The sequence below is a fragment of the Pezoporus flaviventris genome, unplaced genomic scaffold, assembly GCF_033815535.1.
Source record: "Pezoporus flaviventris isolate CSIRO_AGI_PZ_B2104156 unplaced genomic scaffold, CSIRO_AGI_Pfla_v1 ptg000015l, whole genome shotgun sequence".
Lineage (NCBI taxonomy): Eukaryota > Metazoa > Chordata > Aves > Psittaciformes > Psittacidae > Pezoporus > Pezoporus flaviventris.
The window spans coordinates 9,194,019-9,218,503 of NW_026892563.1; the positions used below are offsets into that span (position 1 = coordinate 9,194,019).

Sequence of the window (24,485 nt, forward strand, 5' to 3'; positions counted from 1 at the left end):
TTGAAAGATGCCAACAATTATATGAAAATTTTTGCTATGCTTCTTTCCAAATGTAAGTAATTTTTCCTTATAGTTCTTGCTTCCAGTGACAATTTCAAAATACTGCGCTGTGCATTTATGCATGTGAGAGAAAGGAAAGGGACATGAGTGTTCACAGGTTTAAATTTTTTATTTCATAAGTCAGTAGAAGAAAGGTAAACCAAACATAACTTTTTTGGCTCTGCACAAAACATGCTCTCAAAAGCACCAAAGTAATTGGCCAAAGAACTCTGAATAATGAATTTCTATGTGCAGCAAAACTTGGAACGCTTGAAAAGTTCCAGATATGTAAATTACTAATCCTCAAGAATATTTCAAGAGCTAGTGGAAGAAATATGGTAACTAAAATACTACTTGAAATGCTAAACCACTTTGCTGATAAACCAACAATAGTAACATCAAGAAATCATTGAAGAATTGAATTATTGCTGACACTCAATTTTCCTTCTTTGTGGAAAACAGATCTCAAACAAACAGAATTGATAAAAATGAGGCTAAAATCGTGATCAATAAAGGTAACTGGATTGATGTAATGCATTCAGAGCTCCACAAGGCACCCAATTAAATCTGTCATACTTCAATAAAAAATAATGAGATTACTAGAGACGGCATACATTTTTAAACTCAGTTTATCTGCTCAGTCTTAAAATATTCATAACTTTTCTTTCATAAATAACAACAACAACAAAAAAGTGTATTAATATTATTAATGTAGGAAGTATTCCTAAGTAGACTGCTCTCATGGTTCAAGAGTGAATGGCGTAATCCAATGACCACTACTGGAGATTAAGATAGCTGATGACACATAAATATATTTATTCAAATTATGGACTACAAAATATTCCAACAAAAAGGTGCTTAGCAGGACGGGAAAAAGAGTTTTATACAATGAAGAGTAATAAAGAGTCCCTAGCACCCTATGAGACAATTAAAAATAAATTGGACAGGTGCAACACCACTGCATCAAAAATGACAGATTTAAAATAACAAATAAGCATGTTTACATTTTTCATAAGGTTCTGCTGAACTGGCTCCTATGTTATGAAACGGCTTTGACACAGGAAGTTTTAGGTTTTCTGCTGTGTACGCACTGCCATCCTGCAGAATCCACTGTTGCTTTCACTGTTGTCAGTAATGCCAGCAGCATCTTATGTTACCTTATTGATACTGAAAAGCAACTGACAAATGAGAATTTGTTCATGCACAACAGTCCCCAATGTTTGGGGATCTTTTTCTTACATCTAGTTGCTCTTGTGTGCCATATGTTATATAACATAACTTGCCAAATTATCATGGCTGACAACATCACAAAGACATAATTCCCACTGATTCAATTGACCAGACTATTATGCCACCATTAAGTAAGTCAGAAAACACCACTCCTCAGCTGTCATTTGGCATATATATATAACATTAAACTTGCCAAAGCAACAATGCAAGTATTCCTAGAATGACACTGAAAACTAATAATTAAAAATTACATAACTGTGCAGGTTTTCTTTTTGCTGATACAACATTGCTTTAAATGTTTCTTGGTCAAAACCAAAGTCTGCAGATTTACTGTCCACTCTTTAAACATTTTATACAACTTCTGTCCACATATTAATACTGAAGCCTTGTTTTATATTGTTTCAGAGAAGATGCAACCCTTTAAAAGAAGGCGAGCTGTTCTATTTCCCAATAAAATTTTAAACGCAACACCACATGTTAGACTGACTCGTTGGCTATATAATACAATACCCAAACCCCAAATTCAATTTAAAAAAGCAAGAAATATTCAACTTTTTCTTTTCTGCATAACTTTAATGGACTGTTTGAAAGATCTGGTTTGTTAGACTGACTCATTGGCTATATAGTACAATACCCCAACCCCAAATTCAATTAAAAAAAAAGCAAGAAATATTCAACTTTTTCTTTTCTGTATAACTTTAATGGACTGCTTGAAAGATCTGGTTTGTACATGATTATTTTCTGGTGCAGAGAGATGATAAAAGCCCAAAATATCACAATATTTTAACTGAAAACAAGACCAGAAAGCTATGGAATTCATCACAAATTATGAAAAGATATAGAAATGTTGAGCTTGTGGTTTAAATATACCAATATGACCTGAATAAGTATAGGTCTTGGGAGCAGAAGGGTTTCTATGTTTACCTCTTTTCTGACCAATGAAGTAGATTCATAGTTGCTGCCTCAAAAAAGCTCTACCAAAGAGATGAGGTTCTTCAGGAACCTGCTGAGTAAGGTTCCATGGGATATAGCCCTAGAGGGCAGGAGGGCCCAAGACTGTTGGTTTATATTCAAGAATCACCTGCTGCAAGCTCAGGAGTGTTGCATCCCCACCAGAAGCAAGTGCAGCAGGAGGGCCAGGAGACCTCATTGGATGGATAAGGAGCTCCTGAGGAAAATTCAGTTGAAAAAAGAGGCTTACAGTAAGTGGAAGCAAGGACAGGAGGCCTGGGAAGAATACAGGGATGTTGTCTGGGAAGCTAGGGACCAGGTTAGGAAAGCCAAGGCCCAGATAGAATTAAACTTGGCTAGGGATATGAAAGGTAACAGGCAGGGATTCTATAGTTACATTGCAAATGAAAGACAGACTAAGGACAACATGGGCCCTGTCCGGAAGCTATCAGGAGAACTGGCTACACAGGATTTGGAGAAGGCTGAGGTTCTGAATGACTTTTTTTTTCCCTCAGTTTTTACTGGCAAATGCTCTGACCACACCACCCAAGACTTGGAAGGCAGACAAAGGGACTCTGAGAATGAAGACCTTAGGCCCACTGTAGGAGAGGATCTGGTTCGAGACCATCTTAAGAACCTGAACCTGCACAAGTCCATGGGACCTGATGAAATCCATCCGTGGCTCCTGAAGGAGCTGGCAAATGAAGTTGCTAAGCCACTGTCCATCATATTTGAAAAATCATGGCAGTCAGGTGAAGTTCCCAGTGGCTGGAAAAAGGGAAATATAACCCCCATTTTCAAGAAGGGGAAAATGGATGACCCAGGGAATTACAGACCAGTCAGTCTCACCTCTGTGCCTGGCAAAATCTTGGAGCAGATTCTCCTGGATGGCATGCTAAGGCACATGAAAAACAACAAGGTGCTTGGTGACAGCCAGCATGGCTTCACTAAGGGGAAATCCTGCCTGACCATTTCAGTGGCCTTCTGTGATGGGGCTACGGAACTGATGGACAGGGGTAGAGCAGTTGATGTCATCTACCTGGACTTGTGCAAAGCATTCCACACTGTCCCGCGTGACATCCTTGTCTCTAAATTGGAGAGACATCAATTTGATGGATGGACCACTCGGTGAATAAAGAACTGGCTGGATGGCCGCACACAAAGAGTTGTGGTCAATGGGTCAATGTCAGTAACGAGTGGTGTCCCTCAGGGATCGGTGTTGGGACCAGTCTTGTTCAACATCTTTGTTGGTGACCTGGACAGTGGGATTGAGTGTGCCCTCAGCAAGTTTGCCGATGACACCAAGCTGTGTGGTTCGGTTGATACCCTGGAGGGAAGGAATGCCATCCAGAGGGACCTTGACACGCTTGTGAGGTGGGCTGATGCCAACCTCATGAAGTTTAACCGTGACAAGTGCAAGGTCCTACACCTGGATTGGAGCAATCCCAGGCACAGCTACAGGTTGGGCAGAGAAGAGATTCAGAGCAGCCCTGCGGAGAAAGACTTGGGGGTATTGGTCGACGAGAAACTTAACATGAACTGCCTTCAGCGTGTGCTTGCAGCCCAGAAAGCCAACTGTATCCTGCCCCTCTACTCTGCTCTTGTGAGACCGCACTCAGAGTATTGTGTGCAGTTCTGGTGTCCTCAATGTAAAAAGGACATGGAACTGTTGGAACAAGTCCAGAGGAGGGACAGAAGGATGATCAGGGGGCTGGAGCACCTCCCGTATGAAGGGGATAGGCTGAGAAGGTTGGGGCTGCTCAGCCTGGAGAAGAGAAGGCTGCATGGAGACCTCCTAGCAGCCTTCCAGTATCTGAAGGGGGCCTCTGGGGATGCTGGGGAGGGACTCTTCATTAGGGACTACAGTGACAGGACAGGGGGTAACGGGTTAAAATTTAAGCAGGGGAATTTTAGATTGGATATAAGGAAGAAGTTCTTTCCTGTTAGGGTGGCAAGGTACTGGAATGGGTTGCCCAGGGAGGTTGTGAGTGCTCCATCCCTGGCGGTGTTCAAGGCCAGGTTGGACAGAGCCTTGGGTGACATGGTTTAGTGGGAAGTGTCCCTGCTCATGGCAGGGGGGTTGGAACTAGATGATCTTAAGGTCCTTTCCAACCCTAAATGTTCCATGATTCTATAAATTAAAAATATGACTGCAATTCATGCTAGCTGTTTTTCATCTGGCAATTTTTGTACTGACAAAAAAATAAATTTGCTTTATAATCTCTATTTTGAATGGGAAGACCTCTACAATGAGAAATGTAAATTCTAAAGTTTCTGCATATCCTACTTTTTGTTGCTATTCTGCATCTAAATTAATTATTCCCTGTGTTAATGAAAAGAAATTAGAATAATTGCTAAGACTTATACATAGGAGAAATGAGAAAGTGGCAAATCCTGCTGTCAACTACTATTCTTATATGGGTTTGTAGCATTTAATAAAAAGGTGAATTTTTTTTTTATTTATAATTCTCACTGTCTGTTCTTAATATGACAATGAAACCATGATATGAAAGCATACAGAAGTATGCAACTGCACTAGGATGCACTAGAAGGAAAGGGTATGCTGTGGACCGTCTTGTCAGGCAGTGCCATGTATGAATAGAGAAGCCCTCCTTCAGTGAACTCCAGTGACCCAGCAGTGGAGGTATGCCAGAGCCATTCATGAAAATCAAGCGACCAGAAGATCCTTCTAGCTTTGTCTTCATTACAGATTAATTAGATTCCATTTGTTATGGTGATGCAGTTGAAAAGTGCTTACAGCAAAGGTATGGACAGGTCCTGAAAATACAGCCATGGCTACAAGAAGATAGGTATTCCTCCCACATATGACTTTATGATTCCATTGAAATTAGAGCAATCAGTGAAATTTGCAGAATTCTGTCAAAGAAAGAAATGGAACTTTTTGTTGGGTTTTTTGTGTTGCTTTTTTTTAATCAGATTTCACACAACTATTGAACAGAAAAAAATTGTTAAACAAATAAGTTTAATCAACTCATCTGCAGGCCAGAATGTATTGGCATAATCTTCATCATCTCAATAAAACTGGCCTACAGCTACAGTCTGACAGGCCATGGCATGTAATATACTGCCTTTTTTCCTCCATGTAAGGAAAAGTTCCAAGTAGCACAAAAGCCTGGTGCTTACTTAATACAGAAACAGTTAAAAATGTAAATGAAATATGATATATAAAATTAGAAAGCTTATTTCCAAAATTTAGAAAAATTTTATGGATGAAAGAACACTGACTATAACAATGATGTATTTTTTGCACAAGAAATGTTCAAGCATTAAAAGCTTTTCTCTATTCTGGAAAAATTCTGGTCTATTCTGTGGAAAGCAGAAGCGAGTTTGATAAAAGATAAAGTTATAAGTAGAAGATGCTTTATCAAACCTAAGGGAAATTGGTCTATTATTTAGAAAATAGATTGCTAAGGAATTTTATCTAGTGCCAGAATCTTGTGTGAGATATTAACTATTATTTCGGCGTTAAAGCTGTCATAAGCTACAAACCAGCAGAAGCATATAATATTAGCCCTCTATTGGAATGCTTCCAAATAGACTTTTGAAAAGAACTGGACCCGTTTTCAGCTTAGCAATTATAAAATAGCAAGAAGGAAAGCAAAAAAAAAAAAAAATTTTGCAGCTATATAATTTTGCAACAAAAAGAACTTTGAATGTAAAGAAAAAATGCAGACCATTTACTCAGTACAGCAATTTGTATGGTGAAAGTACTTTTATGAGTTTATTCTAATATGACAAAAATAGTAGTAAAATGCCAAGGCTACAAAGTTTTGTACTTACAAGTTAAGGAGTTTTAAATTTTAAATCATCCAGTAGCACTATGACAGAGACATCCAATAGGTATCCAAATAGTTGTTCTTTTTTCCACCCAGGATAAGATTTATTCATTCAGTGGATAGCTTTTGAACACTGCTTTCTGTTTTCAATTAGTCAACATTGTGTCCCCATGGGTCATTTACTTCCCTCTGAACAAATTCACCAAACTGAATAAAGAGTACCTTTCTTTTCGGGGGTTTAGATTATACCTTATCTCTAGTATCTTCACCTAGAAAGGACTACAAGTCCTGAGTTCTAATTAATTCCCACTTGAATCACCTACATCTAATCTGTGATCCTCAAGCTTCAGGCTGGCTGCTGAACAATCCTGAAAGTGCCAAAAATGCACATGTATCTCAGCTTTGACATTAACGTTTCCCAGAAGCTGAAAATTCTTCTTTGGGTACACATATTACTTCCCAGCCTTGCACAGTATGAAGCAGACCTGAATCCACAAATTAAGCAGTTCCTTAGCTAGAACACCTTATAGTTAGGTTTGTATCAGCTAACATCAGACAGTGAAATCAGCTGTCCAGACTGTGACAGTGGCTTTCCTTTCCTCCACCCCTCTTTCTAGTAGAGCAGCTGATTAGGGAACATGCACAGATCTCTGTGATGCAACCAAAACTGTCCCCACTGCAGAGGAAGAAGGAACATGACTTCCTGAGGTAGTGATTAAAGCAAGCACTGGGCCAGGAAGTGGATGGTAGATAACTGGGCCCTGTCTCTTTTCAAAGGATAACTTCAAACTTCTATGAAGTTATTTTAAAGCACAAAATAAATGAACTGTTTTCTAGGAAAGGAAAAAAAGAGCATACATTGTTTCCCACCTTTTGAACCAATAACTTTTCTGTCAGGCTAGACAGACTGATTGTTCTCTCTTTTTCTCACTTAGTGAAGATGTAATAATTCTAAACATAATGGAAACCATTATAATAGAATTTAGGTGAATGACAGAACATAGGAGATTTCAATCCGAACATGCCATCACCATGCCTTTGAAGGCATGGCTATTACCACCTGGTATTAATTTCCTGTATGATAGATCCCTTGGAACCTCTTCTACTGAAACTTTCAGCATATATAAAAGAACTGGGCATTTTCTAAACCAGAAGAGAATATTCCTAAATCTTTAAAGCCTGAAAAAAACAAGGCATAAGTTAAATTATAGTATATCTTCAGTATCTCCTGGTGAAGACTCTTGATGGTCACAAGTTTCATTGAAAGCTGACTCTTCTTCTTCATAGAAACTGATTTTTTTCTCAGGGATACAAATATAGCGAGAAGGCATTGAAGTTTTCTTGTTGTACTAGGCCAAGCTTGCCTTGTGGCTAACAGGTTGAACTTTAGTCTAGGGGAAGAATCAAATTCTGCCTTTAAACCTTTGATTCTGGAAGCGTTAAGGTAACCAGCTATTCAACAGCTATTTAATTTGGAAAATTAAATTTAAAGCCAAGAACTTGGCGATAGTTCAAAATCATTATTAAATCAAATTTCACGGAACTAATTTAATGCATAAAGTTGCACATATGCCAGCATTTTTGAAGGACCTGACCACATATTTAGCAGTAATAGATCTTTACAAATAAAAATATGAGACGCATTAAAAGCTAGTTTTACCAGTAATTATAGCCTTATTCTAGAAGAAAGGTCATGTTGAACAGAAATGCAATCATTAAATGTAAGCAGGTTTAATCTGCTAATTTACAGGGATATTTTATATATTTGGGTTCTATATTGTACCTTGAAAGACTCCTCGTTTCCACGGAGACACATTCAAAGTATAAGCAACTTTGTCACCTGGTTGTACCGTAATAACAGATGCACCACTCACTATTGAAAGATCTGAAAATACCTGGAGAAGAAAATTCATAAAGAATCAAAAGTAATCAAAAGCAAGTTACATTTGCAAGAACACTACAGACACAATATCCATTCTACTTGTTTTGAAAAGTAGAATATGAAGTATGCTATTGTTAAGTTGTAACCGTTATGCACATGAAAAGAATACATAGTGTAAGAGTAGTGCTGGTATATACAGATTATATTAAGCACAGATTTTGAAGTCCTTGCTCCATGTGAGTAAAAGTATCTTACATAGATCATGGAACTACTTACATATGTATAGATTTGCACAGACAGACTCTTAGTATTTTACATACATTTTCTTTAGAAGTGTTACAAAGAGGCTTAATGGTAATGATCTACCTAAGCAGAGCAAAGCAAAATCTGAAGTGTCATTTTAACATCAATTGCTATACCTCAAATTATAATAAACCATGCTTTTGGATATATTTTTTAAATGACATGTTTGCAATGGCACACATAGTAACTATATGAATAATGAAGACCGATACAATTTTCATATGTTGAATTTTAGATTTTGTAAACTGTAAAGCTGATTGTAGGAATACAGGCTGAGAGTATTTTTGAATTGCATCTTGTCTCTTCATCACCTGTATAAGTTTGCCACAGACAGACTATGATCAGCTGCTCATGTAAGAGACGTTAAATTTTGAGGCAGCAGCAACCAAAGCTAATGATTATCTGCTTGAGCCACTGGATATGCAGAAAGCCAACAGGCAGACTGCATGAATGGTTCTGTTCACACCCTCTCTTCTGTTACCTCTGCCACTGTGTGAAGCAAACAGCTGCTGAGTGACAGTATTTTAAACTGACACTGCAGTTTCTGCAGAGGACATAAGGCGATGGGTGATGATTTTCCACGGAGGCATGCAGTCCTTTTAGAAAACCTTTTCAGGATACCATGTAATACTGTAGAATGTGGGAATTTCTTATTACCTTAAATAATAAAATTGTATCTGTGCTGTTCAGGGAAATTTTGAAGTGAAATCACAAGTCAGAAAAGCTCCCTAATGACTTTTTTCTTCAGCTCATCTATTCATATATTTTCCATATCTTTTACAATAGTAAAAGCATTAGCTGCATGGACCATTTTCTTCCTCCCAAAAGCTACCTTTATGTTTTTAGTAAATAAGTTCTGTTTGTATTTTCTGGAGAAAACAAAAATAAAATTCTAAGAGTATCTTGTCTTCAATTACAGCAAATCATTGCCTATAATATTTGTCCTGTCTTGGGTATTTGTGTTAATATAATCATTTGTTCAAGTGCTAGTACAACCTGGAACTCCTATTCCAAGTAAAGGAATAAAAACCTATAAGGCAACAATCTTCCTCTTCCCCAATAAATCTGCATTTCAAGACAAATATTAGAAGTCTGACAACTGAAAATAATAGGAAAATAGACTAATCGTCAAAGAAAAAAAAAAATACACACAAAACCAAAACAAATTAAAAAAAAAAAAAACCACACACAAAAAAACCACCACCACCAACAACAACAACAAGAAAAAAAGAACAGGCCAATAAGAGAATGCTGAAAGGCCTTGTTGAAGGGAAAAAAAAAATAATTGGGGAAAAATATCTTTAACTATTAACAACAAAGAGGAAGGGAGGGGCTGTTACACACTGAAGATGAGCAAGTTTCATTTTATACAAGATAAACAATAAATTACACCTGAACCTACATTTATGGACTACTCTATTTCAGTTTACTTTGAATAAAATGCAGAAAGTAGGGTAATACAGTATCTGTCAAAAGCTGGATATATCAGACTAGTTTCTACCAAAAATGTCAAAGTAAAAGGAACACTACATTCAGCCAATCAAGAGAAGTTTTGGATACCTTTCCAAAGAGAGTATTGAATTAACAGAAGCTAAATTATTTTAAAATTAACTTTAAGAAAGTGATTGTATAACCAAACAGGAAAAAAATGACTGTAAGCCAGGAAGTCATGTTACATACATATATGGGCACTGCTTCAGTATCCGAGAGTGTTCTTTTTCCTCCCTTGTGTCTAAAATTTGATCTTCCTGATAATGCTTTGGTTTAACAACGTTTCTACTAGTTCAGTTATAATCATACTTCTCCATAAACACACATGCTTCTAATTTGCTACACAGCCCAATCCCAGAATTTTTAAATTCTAAACAGCCTTTTTCATGTCGTTCTGCTTTCTGAACATTTCCCAAACTCTTCCTAAAGCTATTATTGTCCTCACTCACAAGCATATCCTACATACTGCTTCATGGCTGCATGCCAAGATGAAATCTGCATGCACATTGCTATTTCATGTAGTTGTCCCTTCAAGGGCAGAACGACAACTGTGGTATGCTTCAAAATGCCCCCAGTGTAAATGATCAGAGAACTGGGACTGCAAGGTAAATTACTGTACACACTCCTCCTCTTATCCTCTCCAGCAAGGACACAAATGTTTTCCTTAGTTCTTTAAGTTTTTAGGAAGATTTTAAGAAGACTGTTTAAAGCTATGCAAGCCAAAGAGTTGGAATTCTGTTTTCACAATACATAAAATAGGAAATTAAAATGCAAAAATGAGCACATCTGAAATTGAAGACTTCCCACTGAATTCAGAAATAAAACATCAGCAGTACTGTCTTTAACATTTTTATTATACACGTAGTTTCACAGATACTATTTATGCTGTAAAATAATTTGTTCTAAGAAGAAACAGATTATGAAACCTGGATATGAAACACAACTGAGTACTGAAGGCTTTCCTTATGAGCTCAAGTTTCAGCTGAAAACCTTAAATCTGAATGCCTATTTTTGTTTTAATTTAAGCATTAATATAACTCAATGCTGAATCAACTAATCTATGTTACTATCTAAACATTTGTGCCAAGAGAAACCTGTAGTTCTGTTCATGATTTTGCAAAATTTACAAACCCAAATATGAACAAACCCCCATGACTGCACATGCACTGCTTCTGTATCATTCTTTCTACTGACTTTCCCTGACTGAAAATCCTGAAACTTCAGCTTCTAATACACAACAAAGGCTTGTGCCATCATTGCCACTATGTCCTCACCCTTCTCTTATTTAACTGATATATATTGAATTGGGTTTCACAATGGGACAGTTCTTAATAAATACACCTTTAAGAAATAAGGCAAAAATAGCAATGTTGCCTGTTTTCTAGCTCTAGCGCTTAAAAGGAAACAACTTTAACAAACAGATTTTCACTCTATTATGTTCTGCTGCTAGTATAAATCCAGTATAAATAAAAACTAACGGACAGACTAAAGTATCAGTTTCTGGAGTGAAAACAGAAATAGGCTTAGGATCACAGCAAGAACTGCTGGGTATCAGAAGTCCCATTGCTTTTGTGAGACAAGAAGATTCTGAATATTAGAGTAGGGTTCTAAAGTGTGTCAAAGAAATAGTAATTTCATTATTTTTCTGGCCATTATAAATCCATTTTAAAAATTATACATAACTGCTGCTGCCTCAGTATGCTATCAACTTTCCTACTGCAGTCATGAAACTTGAACTGTGTAATTTGGGAATGATCAAAGCAAACCTGAAAGACAAAAACCTTGTCTTAAAGGTATTCCGATTGAATTTATATAAGCTTAGTGACTACAGGCCAAGACAAAAATAGTGAAACTGTAGCATTTAGCAATGGTTTGACACTAGAAGAGGGTGAGAACTCGCATGTTATTGATGCATACAGAGTAAATTAACTGGCAGTGTTCTGGGGACAGATGCTCTCATGACAACCATGGCACAGGACAAAGGATACATTGTGCTCTATACCCATCCAATACCAAAAAATTAAGCTCCTTTTAGGATGGAATTGTATGAAGGTTGTTACATCCTTGCACTATCACTCAGAAAAAAAGAACTGTAGAATAACACAACGAAACCAAATGCAAATTAATATTAAATTTATAAATTTGACTCTGCAGAAAATTTTCTCAAATTAATCCATCTCCAGTGATTTAATTTTTAAACTGTGGTATTCTCCATTGTCTTATACTTCGGGTCATTGTATACACACAGCCAGAAAGTATAAATGGAGCAGTTTTATGAAATGTTACAGTTTTAAAATAATTTATCAGTCAGAGGTTGAAAACTCATTCTGCAGACTGTAATATGGCTATTTAATATGAAAAGGAATGGAAAAGGGATAACTAAAAAATTATAGCATTTTTTTTCTTTTTTCCCCAGAGTTGAATAACCAAATAAGCATAACTTCAAGAATGGCAACTGATACTTCATGCTAAAGTAGTGAACAGATGTACAGAACTTAATTAAATATATCCACCATCTCTTTGCATACAAAGTTAGTAATATGTTCAATATTTCCATTTGAAAATTGTTTCTCAAGTCTGTTTAAAAATATTGACAGACTCTGCTTATTAAAACATAAATGTTCCTCTGCGCTAGGCCAGAACAGGGTCTGTAAGAGTCACTGAACAATCCCACACTCAGATATTTTCAGTGTTGTCAAGAATTACATATGTTTAAAGTGAAACTCCCATTACTTTCCCTCATCCTTCTTTCAGCACATACCTTGCAAGTGCCTTGAGTTATTAGGAATTAATTTAATTCTTGCAATGTCACTACACTGAAATAAAACATCTTTGCATTGCACTGAATATATCCCCCCAAACAATTCCTACCTGTTACCTGCAACCTGCATTTCTGCATAATGAAGAGTGCTACATAATCCAGAGTCATAAACCAGCCAGTCCAACTGACAAGACCACTAACCTATCTGGCAGATAATGTGGAAACAAAAAAGACTGAAATTGGAAGGATAGATAGGAAGATTATGGAATACATAGATTTACTTGTGGTTAAAGAATGCAAACTTGATGAGGTTATATGACCTTCAGCGATTAGGTTATTGAGTTGCATGGAATTTATTCCCAGGAAATCTCACAAATACTCAACCTTCATGTCATTCTTTCATTGACATTGTAAAACTATAAAATGGTTACATAGAGAACTGAGAGAGGACTGAGATAGAAATGCATTGAAGAACAAGGGATTTCATACTTCTTGATTATGTACTTATTCTACAATACTTTTGGAAATTACAAATAGCTTCTACAACCTAATACCCAAAAGGTAATTTAACTGAGCCTTGAGAATTCTCTGGAGACTTTACTTTAATGATGTCTATTTTGAACAGCACTGGGAAAAACACATTTTATATTTTTACTGCAAAACCAAGCCTTGCAAGAATTAGGCACTTTTATAGATAAAGTTACTATCAAAGGTGTCATTAGTAGCAACCATCAACACACCAGACAATTATTTATATCTGTCTGACAGAGTTTTATATAAAATCCCAAAAGAAAATACTATAAAAAATTTTGTTATGAGACTGACAGACTGGATTTTCATAGAAATACTTTACATGTCCTACTCTTGTAGGATGATTTGAATCTAATTTTACAGCCACTAAAATCCACTTATGTTGTAGTCACTAAGCTTATATAAATTCAACACCAGAGAAGGATGTATTCTCTGCCTCTGTTATATGTGCACAATTCTTTATGAATTCTGTTGTGACATTTTTTCAGACCCAGGAGTGAGTTAATCACAAGAAAGACTGTTGTAATATCCCCTAGAAAAGCCATGAAGAGCACAGTGGCAGTATTTCCCTGAGGTTTACACATCAATCAGTAGAAAATAGTTCATAAAAACACATTTTTCAAGGGAATTTATGGAAATTGTTTTTTTAATCATAGAAAGCTTTGTGGGCACAGAAAGTGTTTTGCTTGGCACTTTTAAAGGTAGACTGATGGAGTCATATGCATGACCTCCACTGAATTCCAAAGGGACTTTTCTCCCCAAGTCTCTTTGATACATATTAATGGTTGCACAGACAACCACACATCCAAAAATTGATTCTCCAGACAAGTTCACTCCATATATGTTTGAAATGGGAAAAGGAAGAGAGCTTTTCAGAGGGAAGAGGGTTTTCTTAATGGAGGAAAGAAAAGACTTCCCTCTTCCTCCTCCCAGACTTAACTTCCATTATAAACAGTCGCTTTTTCAGTAGTTCTCTTATTTTGGTGAATATTAATATAATGAATACTGAGAAACAGAGTAGCATATATACAATGCAATTATTTTTTTAATGAAATTAGTTTTTATTCATTTTATAGTTTAATATATTCAGTTATTAAAATTTAACAGTAAAGCTAAATTTACACCTCAAAGGCAAAATTACCCAAGTATTAATTCAGCTAAATTACTTATCGCTAGGTAGTCATTGTGCAGTAAATTGTTTATGGACAAGCCTGTAAATTATTATGCTCATCAGCTACTGACACATCTTGTATCTTTCTAGATATAATCTGAGCCTTATTACTTCAGTAAATTAAATGCTCCTTTTTTTTTTTCAGAAAATATCATGTATGTTCCAGTGTGCCTATGAGAAGTTAACTTGAAAATAAATACACTCCATCAATGGAGAATGTACAGCGCAAATCAACCAACCAATTCAACGATGAAGATATTCATTAGCCAATGTCGTGGATTAAACCCGGTCAGGTAACTCGTTCACTCACTCCCCCACTTCTTTCCCTCCCCCTACTCCTGGAGGGATGGAGAGGAGAATTGAAAAGAATGCAACTCCCATGGGTTGAGATAAGAACAGTTTAGTAACTAAGGTATAACACAAATCACTACTGCTACCACCAATAATAATAATGATAAAGGAAATAACAAGGGAAGAGAATACATCACCTCACCACCAGCCAACTGATAACTTGCCACCACCCCAGCCCGACCAAGCACCGACCCATACCTCCTCCAACCCTGCAGTCTCCCAGCCCTTCCGGCTAACTCCCAGTTACATCCTGGGCATGACGTGCTGCGGTATGGAATACCTCTTTGGCTAGCTTGGGTCAGGTGTCCTGTCTCTGCTTCCTCCCAGCTTCCCCTCCTCCCTGGCAGAGCATGAGGCTCACAAAGTCCTTGGCCAAACCAAAACATCATTGTTATCAGCTCTGTTCCCGAGCTGAAAGTCAAAACACTGCACTGCACCAGCTACCAAGAAGGAGAAAAATAACTGCTACTGCTGAACCCAGGACAGCCAACAAAGTTACAAAAAATCCCACCAAACCCATTTCTCAAACTATTACTTTTTGTTTTATCTTTGTTCTGTCTCCACCAAAGCTAACAAGATTTCCTCTACCTAACCATCAATTTAGCTAAAAGACAATATGGTAAAATTTCAAAGATGCTGGATTATAAAGGAGAAGGAGTTGGTCTGTCAGCAATGGCCTTCAAGAGAAACACCAACAAAGACAAAATCACCATGCAACAGGCAGCATGGAATGAACAACAAAATCAGTATCAATTCTTTTTCCTGTTGCCCTTTGTACTATACACTTCTGAGTAAATAAAGTTTATTTTGCATTTCTAACAAGGTTGTTGATTACAGTTCCCTCTTAGAGGAGGTTTTCCCCTTTCTCCAAATATCCAGACAACAGGGATCATATATTGTATTTATTAAAACTTAATTTACTAACTAACTGTTTTGGAACTAAAAGTGAGCAAATGATCTTCACTTATTAAAATAGCACAAGACTCTACATGACATCAGATGGAGAATGCTAGAAGAAATTAATATTGTTGAGGACACAGTTTTCAGACACTGGCAGGTTTTACAGTAATGCCTTTTTAAACAATTCCAGCCAACCTTGCTTCAATAACTGTTCTACAACAGCTTCCAGGTAAAATCCTAGCATAGAGAAAATAAATTATTCACACTGGTTATTATATGCACACAAGCATGAAATAGCTGACCCTACTACTTCTCTCACAAAAATCCCAGAGCAAAAAGAGCTCTTTAAAGTACTCTAAAGCAGTACTTTACAGAGGAAAACATAAAATTAAAGGCAAAACAAACCACCAAAACACGAATAAAGAAAAAACATCTAAACCACAGGTTTTTGTATTCAGAGAACATCTGCAAGGAGGTCAAAGTTCAACTACCCCCAGCTCACTCTGGAATAGTTGAAACTGGTGTAGTTAACAATGTTTCTGAAAAAGATATACAAATAACAATGTATTCTTTTTGAATTTTGATATTTCAATGTCTTTCACTTTAATTGTCAAAAAAATATTGAGTTTGCACTCAATGGGAAAGCAGATGGGACAGCTCTCTTTACAGCTTTCAAAAACATTCACTTCTTTCAGAGCTAAAGCTATAAACATATGAGAAACGTAAATGCACTCACATGTAAAAAGCTAAGAATGTTGAAAACAAAAATGTCAAATTTCCTGCTTTGGAATACATTTCCTACTACTTTGTTTGGCAGGCTTAATAATGAGTCAAAAACTAGGAACATGAAGCTGAACCTTTTTATAACAGGCAAAGTTTATCAAATGTAAATCCTCCTGTAATAACGAAAAAATTAGAGACTAGCAAGAGCTTAAGGAAGGATTTCACACTGCCATGAGTTCTCATTAACCAGCAGAAAAGTGCTACTGGTACGCACATGATCTCTCTTTATAAAATAAGGTGAGGCTACTCTCTATCGATATCTGTCATTTTCAGTAAAGCAGCATTTGGTGCTACTGGCTCCAAGGCAGAAACATAAGGTCACTCATTTCATGAGTCCACACTAGTTAGCTAGTCAGGTTTTACCTTCTAGCAAATGGTATTACAGCCATAGTATCTAGATGCTATCTACTCTATATTTAAATGCCATAATAGAGTCACAAATAGAGCTTTTGTTGAGTAAGGTCCAAAATGTTCTTACTCAGGAACCTTCTCTGCAGCTGAGAAAAAAAGCAGAAGTCATCTTATTTGCCCCAATGTACATTCTTCACCTGCTGACATATGACATAGGGTCCTACACATAGATAAGGAAGGTGAAGAATACTACTGAAATACTTTTACCACTTTGAAATTAAACATTGATGCAAATAAATGGTAGAAAAATCCTGCAGTTACAATAATACAACAGTATTTCTAATAAGAGAATGTGATTGTGTAAATACAGTTATAAACCAATGAAAAATAAGGATTATATTTAATAGGAAAAAAACCTTCCTGAGCAGAGAAACCAAGAAAACTCTATTTTCTAAGAATTTATCTTATATCCACTGAAGTCACAAATACCTCAGCACCTGATCCATATCTGCAGTGACCCATTGCCTTTGAACAACTCCAGTTTGTTATTTCCTCTGAAATTTCTTTCCCATCAGGAAACAAACACAGTATTCCCAACTTCCTCCAACATATGTGAAACAATAACCGGGCAAAAGACACTAACAGTAATTACTGCAATGACTGACTGTCCAGACCATAAGACCATTAGACACAGTAAGCTCATTCTGCAATCTTTCCCTTAGGAAGATTTTTTTTTTTTTTTCCCTTTTCCTGTAATATACTAATGCTTTATGAAGATTTCAGAAACTCTGTAATTCTCAAGCCACTTCTGATTTCAAAACTGATGGATCTGGCCACTGTTTCAAACCAGTGGAGGAGGAAGGGAGGACAGACTAGAGAATGAGCAAAGCTTTGTCTCCTTAGGAACCAGCCTTAAAAAACCAGGAAAGCTCTTTCCATGGAATATACAGTAAAATCATACACTATTTCACAGATATCCTGACTGTAAACATATACATATACTGTAAGCTATAGTTTTATATATGTCACAGATACATGAATTTTAATAGCGTATCTGCATTTAAAATAATATTTGCTACTGTAATACATAATTCAGCGGTTCTTGGACAGAAAAATAGTTGCAATATTATTGCAAAAATTTACCTTGTATATCAACTTGTGCTCGGTATAATTGGGTACCCATAAAATTTTTTGAATGACATTTTTCACTTGGCAATCCATCACAACACAGCCCTGTGACAGCGGTTTCTTCCCTATTCCCTTAAGGTTAAAGATGGTTTCAGTGCCAGCTGTGTTATTTCGCAAAATAAGCCTTCCCTATGACAAAAAAATAAGATGAAAAAAAAAAGGAATCAGCATTATAAAATTCCCCTTTGGCTGGCAAATCAACTCCATTAGTTTGTTAATCTTAAATCCAGATAACAAAGCATGCTTACAAGAAAGTGTTTCTATTGACTTTTGTAGCTCTTAAGCAAACTCTGCTGTTAAACAGAGAAGAAAACTAAATAAACAAATGTGGTGGTTTTTTTTTTAATTATGAAAATTAACAATACAAAGCCTTCATATTTCCAGATTTTCTACTTCTTGGCTTCTTCCTTGAAAACAAATATCCAAGAAAATATATTCCCATGCATACTTATCCGTCATATAAAATAGAACTTTGCTCAACCATTTCCATCTGTCCTTGAAATGTTCTTCATGATTACTTGTCATCAGAGGATTCAAGGCTCTGTGCTTTTAATAGTTTTATAACACTGGTTTCCTAAAGCACATTATATTTGGTTGGAAATGCATGCTAATATGCAGGCAAAAAAATTGTATACTGCTCCTTGCTAAAGCTGTCTTAGGTTTTGCTCGGTTCATTTTAGTATTTAAAGTAGTGATTATTGTGATGGTAAAAGCAGCTGCTAAGCAGTGTAACATGTAATAGAAATTAGTTTATGAAACAAAATAGCCGTCACATACATTCACTTGTGATGTATACATGCAATGAGAAATATTCAAGATTATTACTTTATTACTTAGGTAATTAAATATAATTTCACATATGTATTTACATTCAGATTAACAGAATGTATATTTTTATGTACAGAGTAACTTCTTTCATTAAAACGGAGGGTTTGATAGAAAAGCAGATAAAGGAAGAAATTATAAAGGGTGGCAGGGAAATCCATCATTCCTAATGTTAAGCTTTGCAAAGCTAGTTCTTTATTTTTTTTTTTACTTCAGCTAGTAGGTAATCTGTCAATTTCTGACTCTCAAATAGATCCTTAATATTAGCAACTGCCTAAACATTTTCATAAATTGGACACTGATGTAAATTTCATTGATAGAAGCATCCTTTTCAAACATTGAAACTAATTTTCTTCTTACCATTATAACACACTCAGCAACAGGTTTGAACGTCAGAGGATACAAAGCTGTTTCATGCAGACCCACATTTATTAGAGGAGGCCCATAAAACCCTTGTCCTTCCAAAATTGCTTCAAGTTTCCAGTCCTGACTGGACAAGTTACTCTGAAATCAAAGTGAAGAAGTATATTATATTACACATTTAAAGCTCTTACCATGCATTTCAGCTTTTACTTGCAGTTATCACCAAATCAGAGCACAGTACTCATTCCTCTTTACCTTCTCTTTGAAAGTCTTCCAAGCTCAGCTATCTTAATCTCAGAAACTAAAAACCACCTGTGGTCATCAGAGCTACCTCATGGCACCTCATGGCAGTGCATGACACCTGCAGTATTGCATATCTAAGGTTGGATTAATACGTAAGATTAATGCTTAATTCTTAGTTGATAAGAGGTAAACGTCCTAGTAGTTGACCACAAATGCCTGTTTGGAATGTGCCCCAGTTTTTCAAAACATTTCCATCACTGCAGTCTTCAATTCTGTAATAGCAATGACATCATCTTTGTAGGGGAAAAAGTAATTAGCTGCTATCCTCATCCTGAGGAAAAAAAAAGAAAGATGAAGAAAGGCAACAAAAAATTGTATTTGTTTTTTTTTTTTTCTCTTTTTCTTCTTCACAATATCAGGAACAACCTTACCAATTTGAAAACCAGCCTGACCCATTTCAAAACCGACAGGTCATCAGCCTTTGCTAATCTACTGTTTTAAAAGGTGGGAGAGAGGAACCATAGTTCCAATCTCAGGAAATATTATACCATTTTTATCTGTTGAAGATTCTCTACCCTTTCTCTCATAGCTTAAGCTTTTTTTTCTTTTTTTTTTAATTCTTTTTTTCTTTTAAGTTGGAGAAGTTCTCTAAAATTTGAGCATCATTTTCTAAAGGGGATGATATTCCAGCCTACACTGTATCTTCACTACATGGTCTTACTTCTCATGTGTCAAGGATTTCATATAAAAAATAGACATGATAAAGCTATATATGATATATTGCCTATACTTGCTATATTTTAAAACTCGTATGTAATCTAGTTCTCCTATTTTGCTTCTCAATCTCTCTTTTTTTTCCATAAAGAAGACATTTATTCCCTAGATTAAACTAATTTTTCACTTTCAATGTGATAACATTATTAGCAGATTAACAGTTCTCAGGACAGAAGTGAAACATTAGAAATAAGCCCATAAAACTAACATAAAACTTTAACAATTGCCATAAACTATTTTTACAATCAAGCTTTATATAATGCCCAGTATGAACATTAAGTAATAATACTCCCGTCAGCATTTATATGCATTTGTGCATTTTACAACTGTAAATTTTAACATTACTGATCCAGAGTCTAGTTTTTTAAAATCTTTAATCTTAGTTTAGTTTCCAGTAGTAAAGTGAACTTACAATTGGAATATTCTGAATCACTGCTTGGTAAGCTGGAGTTAGAAATTCAAGCTCTGCTTCAGCATTGTCTGTATTCACTACACATTCAATCTCATAAACACGAACATCAGAGGAGGACTTCAGAAGAATCTGACAGTGGTAGCAACCGGCATACCGAGGACTGAATTTTATAGGAAGGTCAACTGTATCACTCCTATCTAAAAACAAAACCACAAAATCAGAATGTTGTAAAGCTTTTCAGAAAGACAATTCACAAGCAGAATCTAGAGAAAGTACTGCTTCTCAGCAGTACATGCAACAATTTAAAGCAAACGGTAGAATTTTAGGACTGTTAGCATATAACCAAATTGTTATTTTTTCTTTTAAAAAAAGGTATATATAAGCATCTAAACATTCTTTTCTATTGGTTTTAGTAGAGCACAGACAGAAGTGCCTTTAAAAGATCTATTAAATCCAATAGAAAAGTTTACTGCATATGAATTTTTGTAAAAAACAAAAAGCATACATGCTTCTGTAGAATCATGTGATGGTTTAGGTTGGAAATGACCTTAAGATCATCTAGTTCCAACCCCGTGCCATGGGCAGAGACACCTTCCAGTAGATCAGATTGTTCTAAGCCCCATCCAAGCTTGCCTTGAACACTGCCAGAGCTGGAGCATTCACAACTTCCTTGGGCAACTTGTTTCAGCACATCACTCTCACAGTAATTAATTTCTTCCTTATATCTAACCTACGTCTCCCCTGTTTAAGTTACCCCTTGTCCTATCACTACATTCCCTGATGAAGAGTCTCTCTCCAAGATCCCTGTAGGCCCCCTTACAGATATTGCAAGGCTGCTATGAGTTGTCCATCTAACCTCTTCTCCAGGTTGAGCAGCCCCAATTTTCTCAGTCTGTCTTCATATGGGAAGTGCTCCAGCCCCCTTGTCCTCATGGCCCTCCTCTGGACTTCCTCCAGTTTTAATATAGTAGTTAGTGTAATTTTGTCAACAATTACCATGAGACATATCAGAGACAATACAGTGTATTTAGCTAATAATAGCCCCAACAATGGCTGTAATTCTGTTTAATAATACTCATGAGTATTACTAAATTCTGTTCTATATCAAAGGGCATCCATGCACTGTGACAGTCACTTTATGTTGATTATGTTGCTGAAAAACTTATCACAACCCTTCTTAATTTTCCCCGATTTCATTAGAAGTTGAAGCTTTCTTGAGAAAGAAAGGCAAGCAGAATAGAAAAGACAAGTTTGACAAGAACAAAACATAGGAGCAGGCATACCTTATTAGAACTGTATAGTAATAAGTAAAACTTTTACCCTAGGTTATAGGGCTGCATCAAAAGAAGTGTGGCCAGAAGGTTGAGGAAGGTGATCCTCCCCCTCTACTCAGCTCTCCTGAGGCCCCATCTGGAGTACTGTGTTCAGCTCTGGGGTCCCCAACATAAGAGGGACATGGACCAGAGTCCAGAGGAGAACCAGAAAGATGATCAGAGGGCTGGAGCCCCTCTTCTGTGAAGACAGTCTGAGAGAGTTGGGCTTGTTCACCCTGGACAAAAGAAGGCTCAGAGGGGACCTTAGAGAGTCTTCCAGTACCTAAAAGGGGCCTAAAGGAAATCTGGAGAGGGACTTTTTACAAGGGCAGGTAGTAACAGGACAAAGGGGAATGGTTTTAAAGTGAAAGAGAGTAGATTTAGATATTTGGAATGAATCCTGTATTGTGAGGGTGGTGAGGCACTGGAACAGGCTGTCCAGAGAAGTGGATGCCCCATCCCTGGAAGTGTTCAAGGCCAGGTTGGATGGGGCTTTGAGCAACCTGATTTAATGGAAGGTATCTCTGCCTATGGCAGTGCGGTTGGAACTAGGTGATCTTTAAGGTTCCTTCCAACCCAAACCATTCTATGATCTATGATTTTACAGTTTAATATTAACAGGCTTATGGCCCTTTTAATTTGCACTGGCAGCCACTCCTTGTGTTTGTAGTTTTACTCAACACACCACAATATCTCCATTATCTTTAATGTTATAGCTTACTTTTTTCATTAACCACAAAAGGAATGACTCTCTGACTAGTAAGGGCTTACAGAAGGGGGTGGGAGAAAGACAGGAAAACAAAGGGATAGAATCCATTAGCTAAAACCAAGTGTGACTTGTACTGGTTTTGTTCTGGAAACACACACATTTAGAGATAGATGAGCCTAGACAGTCAAAGAATTTCTGTGGATGTTTTATCCAAGGAAAGCAGCCACTTGTTATTCTGGTGAAGCATGATCTGGTTTTGGATGCTACTTCTCTGTTGCTTACTTTAATAAGCCATTATTTTAATACCACTTCAAATTTTAGCCTTTACAATCTTTAATACCATACCACTAAGAAAAAGGCAATTTATTTCAATGTTAATTATACCTAACACAAGTTTCTAAATGCTCATTCCGTTATCCTTTGGTTTATAAAGTACTAAAGTTTTACTGGCAATTACCCTTCTCCAGAGCTACATAGAGGGACTGAATTATCTCCCAGGCTATTTCTTATGATTCAGACACCCTAAAGCTCTTAAGGATCCTATTTGAGACAATGGTGAACAATCACTGTGCTACCTGATGTGGTGATCTTACATACCAAAATATTTATGTAGCAAAGAATTACAGAATACATTCTGCATATTATCAAGACCTTTAAGACGATGGGAGTATTTCAAGGTGTGTTTCAAAGCACAGATGAGATCAAAGGGTCCCTAACAATCTCACTATGAAACAGAGCTGGGCTGAGGATTAGACTGTGTCCTTAGGCATTCTGCTGTTTTTCTAGTACTGGAAAATTACTGTGGTTTGTTTTTCACATTTTGTTTCAGAATTTCCATAAACTTCTTACAGACACCAGACCCTTCACTTCTTTCCAAGAAGAAGACCTCACCATAGGCAGTGTAGTAGCAAATGCCAATTGGTGTATTGATAAGGAATGGTGAGGAAATGCTGCATGCTCTCTACGTTTCTGCCGAGTTCATGCAGATGGAACCCAAACCCCTTTCCTTTCACCTTTGGAACTCCCACAGTCAAATGACTGTATATGGTATAAAAGACTTTACTGATACAGTCTGAAGATACAGATTTATTTACAGGGACACCTCACAGCAATACCCAGGGGGTGGCCACCACAGGCAGGGACATCTCCCTGGGCCTCCTGGGCACAGGCACTGCCTCAGGGCCGCCTTTCCCCAAGGGATGCTGGGTGAAGGGGCAGCAGCAGCAGGGCTGCAGTGGGCAGGGCTGCAGGAGCCCCATCACCCCTGTGTCATAGTGCCAGCACCCGGCCATGCAGCATCACAATGCTCTGGGGCAGTATGAGTCCAGTGCCCTCCTCTGTCCCACTGCCAGAGTGCCTGGTGCTGCCACCAGGACAGAGCTGGCAGCCTGAGGGCATCCCAGAGAAAGTCCCTGGGGCACAGGGGGGAATTCCTGGGAGGGAGTTGATGGAGGGAACCCTTGAAGCTGCACAAAGCTGCAGGAGATTGTGTGCTGCAGTTCCAGCTCCTGGAGGGGCCACGCTCAAAGTTCATCGAATGGATGGAAATCCTGCTTCACTGGTTGGGGAGCTGGCTGTCCTCATCTCCTGGGCACCGGGGAACTGCTTGTGTGAGGGGTTAAGGGAAGGAACACCTGGAGCTGCATGAAGCTGCAGGAGGTTCTGTGCTGCAGTTCCAGCTCCTGGAGGGGCCATGCTCAAAGCATCATCGAGGGATCCTGCTTCAGTTGTCAGGGAGCTCGCCGTCCTCACCTCCTGGGGAGAGAGTGGCAGTAGCCAGAAGAAAAAGGATGCACAGGTGGCTCAGTGCCCTCCCCCAGGGCTCTGGAGCTCCCACTGCCAAGCACAGGAAGGATTCGTGCTCCGAGGATTCATCAGGCCAATGGCATTTTGCTGTTGGTGGAAGCCCCTGAGATGGCTTCAGGTAGAAGCAGAAAAAGCAGTGCCAGTGTCCCCTTGTTCCCTTAGAGAAGTAACCAGCGTGTGGAGCGGGAGCAGGTCTTGCTCACATGCTCAAGGAGAAGCCGATCGCCAGCACTGGGGTCAGGAAGGAATTTCCCCCCGGGGCAGATTGGCACCGGTCCCCGGGGGGGTTTTGCCTTCCTCTGAGCACTGAG

General features: G+C 37.5%; 1 protein-coding gene across 1 annotated transcript in view; it reads right to left on the bottom strand.

Moving 5' to 3' along the window:
- Nucleotides 1–24,485, bottom strand: part of CFAP47 (cilia and flagella associated protein 47) — a 291,486-nt gene that overhangs the window by 123,014 nt on the left and 143,987 nt on the right. The window contains exons 47-50 of the mRNA XM_061454415.1: nt 20,347–20,543; nt 18,915–19,058; nt 17,685–17,858; nt 7,801–7,912 (exon numbers count right to left, since the gene is read on the bottom strand). Of these exons, the coding sequence (XP_061310399.1) occupies nt 7,801–7,912; nt 17,685–17,858; nt 18,915–19,058; nt 20,347–20,543 (627 nt within the window). The remainder of the gene's footprint in view (nt 1–7,800; nt 7,913–17,684; nt 17,859–18,914; nt 19,059–20,346; nt 20,544–24,485) is intronic.